The following is a 9,265-nucleotide window of genomic DNA, read 5'->3' as shown; positions in this document are numbered from 1 at the left end:
GGCTGTGTGTGATGGAGGCAATGTCAAACACCAATACAAACTTTCTCTATTCAGGATCAACGAGAGAATCTGTTATTTGAACCTTAATTCGCTGACCATTCCAAATTTGAGTTTTATTTAATTTGAACAATATAAATTACATACACAATAAAATTTGAACTTTAACATTTGTTTAAGCGACAAGTGATTAACATAAGTTGCTTGTTAAATTCTAATGATATAATACCATGCATAGCAAACAGAATTCATTATGATTGCAACATAATCTGCTTTAAACAGAGCTAATAAATTAATTATAAGAGCCTTCCTATGTGCGTATATGCAAAATATATTATTGACCAAGTAATAACAAAAATATAAATGCCTTGAAACCAGGAATGTTCCATACTTCCATATATATATATATATATATAGAGAGAGAGAGAGAACATTTCTATTTCCAAGATACTTAAGAGAAACAAGTCCAAATTTATTATTGAATAATTTATATTTATATAATTTTTTAATTAAGTTAAGCTCACACGCACTTGACGCGTTTTATCTTATTACTAATTAATTGCCAATTCCGTCTCATTTCATAAAACTCTCACATAAACCTTTAATTTTTGTAGTGGGATTTCTTTCCTCTTTGATTCATAAGAGAATTCAAATTCAAAACACTCACTTAGTCAAGAACAGTAGTTTAGATACTCAAACAAAATTTCACTCGGTTCTATGCCCAATATAAATAGCTGCTCCTTGGAAAACTTAAGTGCCCAATAATAATAACAATAATCGTAGTATAACCAAATCACACTAATATGGCTTCAGAAGAGCAAAACCATGCTACTCATCAGGATTCTGATCATCATGGTGATGGCCTCACTGGAAAGAATAAGATATTAAGAAGACATGACTCTCTAGACATGGAATCTCGCATCTTCTCAAATTCTTCTGCTCACTCTAAAGTACGTTTTGATTGAATCTAATTGCATACAATATTGAATATTTATAATTAGGAGTTAGTAGTTTTAGTATTTTTTTTGTTTAATATAATGAGTTACTCGCTCTTATTTTATCTCTTACATCTAGGTTCTCATATAAATCTTCTTTTTTTTTTTTTTGGGATTATCATTAATTTCAAACATGATGAGGACTGAGGAGGATCCAGTCCATAAGCAGGCATCTGTTCATGAATAGTATCTTCAACCTGCATGCATATTATTGTACTTAAATTATCATGAATTATTTATTTATTTATTTAAGAAAAGAAAGATCTTTTTATTCGATTTCTAGGCTCACGCTAATTAGATTTCATTTAAGAAGAGAACTAACTTTTGATAACTACTAATTTACACCATCTTTTAAAATTTATTTTTCATTCTTATGTTTATGACCTCTTTTTTTAGGACAGTCAAAATATGTCAAATTCATTGAATTAGTCGATTTATTTGTTTAAATGAGTAGATTTTTATTTTTAAAAATATATTTATTTAAACTTTGAGTTAAATGAGTTGAACTTAATTAACCCAAAAATATACAAGGTCAATCGCAAAATTAAATGTGTGACTAGTTTTTTTTTTTTTTTTGTATTTTAGTTTAAAAAAATTAGTACTTTTTATTTTTTAAAATCCATTGACCTGACCCAAAAAACATGATCCATTTTCTAAGAAAAACTCTAGTTGTTTAAGTTTTTTTTATATCTAGAGAAGTGGTCCTTTTTTGTCCAATTTTTTCCCCATAAAATCAGATGTTTTATTCTTTCTATTTTTTTTTTTAAATTAAAACATAAACCGTCCGGTCTGTAATTTGTCGAGCTGGCTATAAACGGGTGGAACTTAAAAATTGAGGGTTGTGAACAAATAAAAATAAACCGATCGTCATGTATAATTTAAGCAAAAATGCTATTTGTATATTAAAATTAGTAATTAAAATCAGCTACTAATGTATTTGTTTATAAATACATACGTAGTTTAATTTATTTTTAATATATATTTATATTCTAACATGTATTTTATACTGGTGACTAATTTTGGTAGTTGATTTTGGTATACACCTACCATAACTCTAATTTAAGCGAGTTAGAATAGTCTATTTGATAGTTTTATCTCCTTTTTTTCTTTATGTTACTATAACTTTTTTTATTCTAAATTTTAATTTAAACTTTAAACTCTTACAAAGTGAAAAAAAAAATTGTTGATATTAGGTAATCTAAATTTAGTTCTCTATATACTTTTGACTAGAAAAATAATTGTGATGAACATATAGTCGTGGCAATTTAATTGCCAATAATATTACTTTCAACTTTCCTTTAATTTAATTTCACATATTATGATAAAAAGGTGGCTGGTTATTGTAAATGTATATTAATAATGATACATTATTTTCAGGGGCCATCGATGTCCATGATTATGCATCTAGCGTTTCAAAGCATAGGAATTGTGTATGGAGACATAGGAACATCACCATTGTATGTTTATTCAAGCACTTTCACTGATGGCATAAAGCACAATGATGATATTTTGGGTGTTCTTTCTATCATCTTTTACACTATTACCCTCATTCCTCTTGTCAAATATGTCCTCATCGTCTTAAAGGCAAACGACAATGGCGATGGTAGGTCATGATCGTCTTAATAAAAACGTTAAATTATACCGATTGTCATTAAACTTGTAAAATTGTAAATTGATCTCTACACTTTAAAAGTTTGTAATTGAGTCCAGAGAATTAAAATTTATAATTTAGTCCCAATCGTTCAAAAAGTGTTTGATTTAATAGAATATTTTTAGCATATTCTCTATTTTAACAAAATATTTTCAGTATATTCTGAGAATATTCTATTAAATTAACACTTTTTGATTTGTGGGAACTAAATTACAAATTTTAATTCTTTTTAAAAATTTAATTATAAATTTTTAAAATGTAGAGATCAATTTATAATTTCATTAAAAGTGTAGGAATCAACTGTATAATTTAACCTAATAAAAACAAAAGAATTTAATGTTCATATATTGTCGGTAAATTTAACCGGGATAACTAATTGTGGTTGACATGTTAATGAAAAATAATTAATTTTTAAATTTATTATTTAAAAAGTCATTTAAATTTATTAATTTAATTGAATGATTATATATAATTTTTTATTCAATATATCAAAATTAAAAAATAATAAATTTAATGCATTAATCACTCTTTGGAAAAGAAAAGATGACAAGTTATTGATTAATTTATTTTATACAAAATTTATATACTAGAAGATTAATATGTCAATTTCTATTTTTATGATGCTAGACAAATTTGTCCTGCATTATTTTAATAGGGATGATATTATAGATTTACTTTTAATTTTACTTTAATTACCTCAAAAATAATATAAGATAAATCAATATCTATACAATATACATAATGATATGATGGTTATATAATTTGTTTTAATTTAGTCATGAATTGATTTAATTATTATTATTAGGAGGGACTTTTGCTTTGTACTCTCTAATATGCCGCTATGCCAAAGTTAGTCTTACTCCAAATCAACAAATTGAAGATGCAGAAGTTTCTAATTATCAGTTAGATTTGCCTGAGAATAGTACCACAAAGAGGGCTTCAATGGTTAAGTCAAAGCTTGAGAACAGTTACTTTGCAAAGCTCTTCTTGTTGCTCGTCACCATGCTTGGTACCTCCATGGTCATTGGGGATGGTGTACTCACTCCTTGCATCTCTGGTTATTAATAATCATTCTCTATATTTTTTTTTCTTTCTTCCTTTGTTTTGGTATTTATTTATTTATTTATTTATTTTGGGTTTTAAATAACACCCCTTTTTTTTATAAAATGGTACATTAAAAGTTTAGTGTTTTTGGTTTGTCCATATAGACAATTATTTGAAACTATTTCTATACAAGAATACTATTATTTTTGGATGAAATCAACTTTTCATTTGTACATATAGATTAGGAAGATAGTTTTAAAAATAAATAAAATAAAAAATTACTATCCACATAGGGATAACTTTAATTTGTTTATTTCTAAAAAGAACTGAATAAATAAAAAATTAATTTAGTCAATATTTTTAATTATAAAATTATATTATGAACTCTATTTTTTAAATTATTTAGAGAAATTCAAAATTTAAACTTTCATATGTAAGATTTAAAATTAAAAGGCTTTGACTCATATTGACAGTAAAATTAATTATCTCCATATAATTTAACTCTATTAAAAATGATTCTAATCATTTTATTGCTACTACCAATTCCTCTTCTCTTTAGAAATTAAATAGTGATACAATCAATTATAGAACATCAGGTAATAAATATTATCCTGATCTTTTATGAAAAAATGATCTAGAAAACTAGTTTTAATAATTAGATGTTTATGATCTTTTGGAGAGATAAAATGTATATCACTTAAATATATAATGTTGTTTATTTGATTATATTTTTCGTTTTATATGAACAGTATCTATATATATAGTTCTAAATAGGATATTAAAAGTTTTATTGAACGAAATAAATTAATGAATTCATCCGATTGCAGTTTTATCTGCTGTGGGAGGGCTCAAGGAAGCTACTTCAAAAATAACTGACGGTAGGTATATTATATATACTACTAGCTATGTAATTTCAAAAATATATATATCCTATTTCGTTTTTATTTCTTTTATGGACAAAAATGTAGGCCTCAGAGTTGCTTTGTTTCTGCCGTTTTGGTGGATGTGAATGTTAAATAATAAGACAAGAACTTCATAAAAGACGAATTTTTATTTTATTAAAAATATTTACCTATTAAAAAGCCTTATAATATGATACTATATATTTATTTCATTAGATTTCTATCACCTTATTTTGGTTCATTATTTTATTACTGAATTATAGTTAAGTAATTCTTGTGATCATTATCTATATATATGAACATGGTCCAGCGATTTTATAACCTTTATTTGTTTTATTTTGAGAATAATAATAATAATAAAATTATATATATTTGATGGTTGTGATTTGTGAATGTAGAGCGGGTTGTTGGGATATCGATAGGAATCTTGATATGCCTATTCATGGTTCAAAGGTTTGGAACAGATAAAGTTGGGTACAGTTTCGCCCCCATTATATGTGTTTGGTTTTTGTTCATTGGAGGCATCGGTGTCTACAATTTCATCAAGTATGATCCCATTGTTATCAAAGCACTAAATCCAGCATATATTGTATACTACTTTCGGAGGAACAAGAAGGATGCTTGGATTTCTCTTGGTGGCGTCGTTCTATCAATAACAGGTTATGTCATTATATATTGGTACGAGGAATACTAGGGGCTAGCAATTTTGGTGTTTTGTAACCATCAATTGGCCATTGATAGTGTTTTTAATGGTGTGAGATTACATCTAATGGTGGAAAATCACTCACTTTTGTTTTGATGGTTAAGTGCTGGCCAAAAAACACAAAAATTGCTAGCCCCTAGACTTTTCCTATTCGTATAGGAAAAGTATAGTCAACATATTATCTGTCAACTTATTGTCAATAATAATTAATTATTATATTTTAAACACATATATAAAGAGATACATCCACAAAAAATATACCTATAAAGACACTTCTATTGAACATAGCTATAAAAAAAATATTTTTATTAGACATATCTACAAAAGACACTTCCATTAAACACAGTTATAAATAAGAGTTGGTAGAAGTTGGCAGAAATACTGTTGGTAACGTAGCGGAATTGATTTGTATATATTTATATAATTTTAATATATGTTTTACATTTTGATATTAATATATAGTTTATATAAATAACTGACTTAGTAATTAATTTTTTATGTATATATATAATATGATTATTTAATTTGATCAAAGGGGATTAAATCAGTTAATAATTTAGTGTTAAATGAGTAAATTGCAGGAACTGAAGCACTATTTGCGGATGTTGGACATTTCACAGTGAGATCTATACAAATAAGCATGTGTTCTGTGACATATCCTGCTCTCATTCTGGCCTATACTGGACAAGCTTCATTCCTTCGCAAACACAATGATCTTGTTTCTGATACTTTCTACAAGTCCATACCACGTAATCTATATAACTCTCATTCAAAGAAGTATAAGAAAAATTTCAAGTGCACCGGGAGTACCGGTGCACTAGTTATTTTAACCGTTGATCTTAATTATAAAAAATATATATAATATATATTAATTGAAATCAACGGTTAAAATAACTGGCACCGGTACTTCCCGGTGCACTTAAAATATTTCCAAAAGTATATATATAATCAATTCTTAAGTAGTTAATATCAGTTAATTTTTTATTATAAAATTATTTTTTTAGTTTTTTTTCTAAATTTAAAGTTTGAAATTTAAGACGTAAAATTAAACAAAATTTATTGATATTAGATAACAAAAATTAGTTCTTTAAAATTATATTTGGAATAGAAATTGAAACATAGAAATTGAGAGGTAGAAATTGAGAGACTGAGAAATTGAGATTTAATTTTTATTATATTTAGTGTAAATATATAGAACTTAATTATGTCTTTATTAGTACTATGTTTAAGATAAGATAAATATAGAGATAAAATAAGAATATTTATTAAAATATTTTTAGTTATTAAAAAAAATATTGTTAAAATTTTAATTTTTGTCTTTAAAAATTTTAATCCTTGTATTCCTACTTTTAAAAAGTATTAAAAAAACTGAAATTTTATATCTAAAATTAAAATTGTAGTTTTAATCTCTTGTCAGTTGTCATTAAATCACTAAATACAATACTAAACTCAATCTTTCACTCTCATTTAGTCTCCAAAACAAACATTAGCTGCTAACCGATGAATTTTTTTCAGTCTAATCTCAAAATTCAACTTCAAACTATCAATATAACTTTTTTATTATAAAAATTTAATTACAAAATTTTAAATTATATAAACGTAAAAAATAATTAAACTTTATAATTATACAAAATATCGGTATAAAATATCTATGAGGAGTGCTAGGAGGCCAGCACTTTTGTTAAATTCTGGCCAGCACTTAACCATCAAAAGGAAATTGAATGATTCTACACCATTAGATGCAATCTCACACCATTAAAAACATCATTGATAATTAATTAATGGCTAAATACTACAAAATTTGCTGGCCCTAGACTTTCTCATCATCCTAAAATGTTGATTTTTGTGTGTGTATGTAACAACATAACAAGTAATCAAAATAATTAACGATGTATGAGTGGTTGTTTCAGATAAACTATACTGGCCAATGTTTGTTGTTGCTGTGGCAGCAGCAATCATAGCATCTCAAGCGATGATCTCAGGAACATTCTCAATCATACAACAATCCTTAGCACTTGGATGTTTTCCTCGTGTCAAAGTTGTACATACATCAACCAAATATGAAGGACAAGTTTACGTTCCCGAAATCAATTTCATACTCATGATTGCTTGTGTTGCTGTCACTGCTGGATTCAAAACCACCACCAAAATTGGCAATGCTTATGGTAACCAAATAAATCTCTTATATATATACATACTCTAAATTAAACTTCGTTATTTATATATATCGCCATAATTATTTATGAGTGTTAGCTAGGAAAAATTATATGTTGAATTGTGTAAAATCCCACATCGATAAGAGAAGGTAACAAAGGATAACTTATAAGAATGTTTCGACTCTGCTCCTACCATAATAGCTGACTTTTTCTGATAATAGTTTTTTCTAAAATCATATATCTCATTATATTAATGTTTTTGTTAAGAGTTGGATAACCAAAAAAAATTTGTGAAATTGCCATAATTTTAGAAGGAATGAAACAAGGATCAATAATGTTCATTAATTAGATAAAATTATATTAATATTTATGAAATTGATAATCTACTACTATATATATTAGCAATTTTTCAATTTTTGATTGGACAAAAATATTGTGATATGCAGGAATAGCAGTGGTTTTTGTAATGACACTAACTTCAGCATTGCTTGTTCTAGTCATGATCATGATATGGAAGACTAACCTGCTATTAATCATAAGCTATGTTCTTATCATTGGTTCTGTGGAGCTTCTATACTTAAGCTCAGTGCTATACAAATTCAAGGATGGAGGGTATCTTCCACTAGCATTTGCATTGTTCCTAATGTCCATAATGTACATTTGGAATGATGTGTATAGAAAAAAGTACTATTATGAATTGGATCATAAGATTTCTCCTCAAAGCCTTAAGGAAATTATTGCTAATGAAAAAAGGTTGCATAGAATCCCCGGATTTGCCATCTTCTACTCGGAGCTTGTTCAAGGAATTCCACCAATTTTCAAGCATTATGTGTCGAATATTCCGGCCTTGCATTCCGTTGTGGTGTTTATCTCGATCAAATCTTTGCCAATTAGCAAGATTTCAATGGAGGAGAGGTTCATTTTTCGCCGTGTCGAACACGACGAACTTAAGATATTTAGATGTGTTGTGAGATATGGATATACGGATGTCCGCGACGAAAAAGAGCCGTTAGAGGATTTGTTAGTTAGAAGGTTGAAGTCATTTGTTGGTGAAGTTAGGGTTCTTGATTCATCTCAAAAGGTTGAAGAGGAGAGAATGAGTGATGATGGTGGTGAAGAGACTATTATTGAGGAAATTGAGAAAGGGTTGGAAGGTGGAATTGTTCATTTGATTGGTGAGAGTGAAGTTGTTGCAAGCAAAGGAAGTGGCATTGGGAAGAAGATTTTGATAAATTATGCTTACAATTTCTTGAAAAAGAACTTGAAGCAAGGTGACAAAGTGTTTGATATTCCTCATGAGCGTAAGGTTAAAGTGGGAATGACATATGAACTTTAAATATGATAGAAATTAAGTGCTCAAATAAGAATAATAATAGGTGGAAAGAGAGACCTATATATGACAACTATTTTTGTTTGTTGGTATAAATTTTATGTATTATTTTAATATTCAAGCACGAGTAGAATTATTGTTTTTGGTTATTATTTTTGCTATAAAATTACTTATTTCAAAAGTTTATGTTGATTAAAAAATAATATTAATAATTATATTTCTAATATTTTTTTTAAACAAAATTTTTTTTGAGTTTGTTTGATCTTTTATATAGACTTTTTTTTATGTATCTTATACTATTTTTTTTCTTTTGGAATTTATTATTAACGATCGAACTCTTGACTTTTCAGACAAAAAGTTCTGATATTATATCATAAAACGACTTATCCCAAAAATTTAAACTAATAGAAGAATACAATATTAGTAATTATATTTTTAACAACTTTTAATTATCAACCTAATTTTTTTAATTTAATAATTTAAAAAT

The 9,265-nt window shown here is 26.8% G+C and overlaps 1 protein-coding gene across 1 annotated transcript; it reads left to right on the top strand.

Annotated features, from left to right (window-relative positions):
* The first annotated feature begins 577 nt into the window (after window positions 1-577).
* LOC112728509 (potassium transporter 5) lies at window positions 578-8,894 on the top strand. Its single transcript, XM_025778673.2, has 8 exons — window positions 578-947; window positions 2,370-2,595; window positions 3,449-3,700; window positions 4,515-4,565; window positions 4,988-5,248; window positions 5,874-6,041; window positions 7,203-7,457; window positions 7,895-8,894. Exons 1-8 carry the CDS (start codon window positions 801-803, stop codon window positions 8,782-8,784), a joined length of 2,250 nt encoding a protein of 749 aa, XP_025634458.1. The 5' UTR covers window positions 578-800; the 3' UTR covers window positions 8,785-8,894.
* The last annotated feature ends 371 nt before the right edge of the window (window positions 8,895-9,265 follow it).

This window comes from Arachis hypogaea, chromosome 12 (genome assembly GCF_003086295.3).
Source record: "Arachis hypogaea cultivar Tifrunner chromosome 12, arahy.Tifrunner.gnm2.J5K5, whole genome shotgun sequence".
Lineage (NCBI taxonomy): Eukaryota > Viridiplantae > Streptophyta > Magnoliopsida > Fabales > Fabaceae > Arachis > Arachis hypogaea.
Note: the sequence above shows the minus strand (reverse complement) of the source record. Positions and strands in the feature narration are given on the sequence as shown.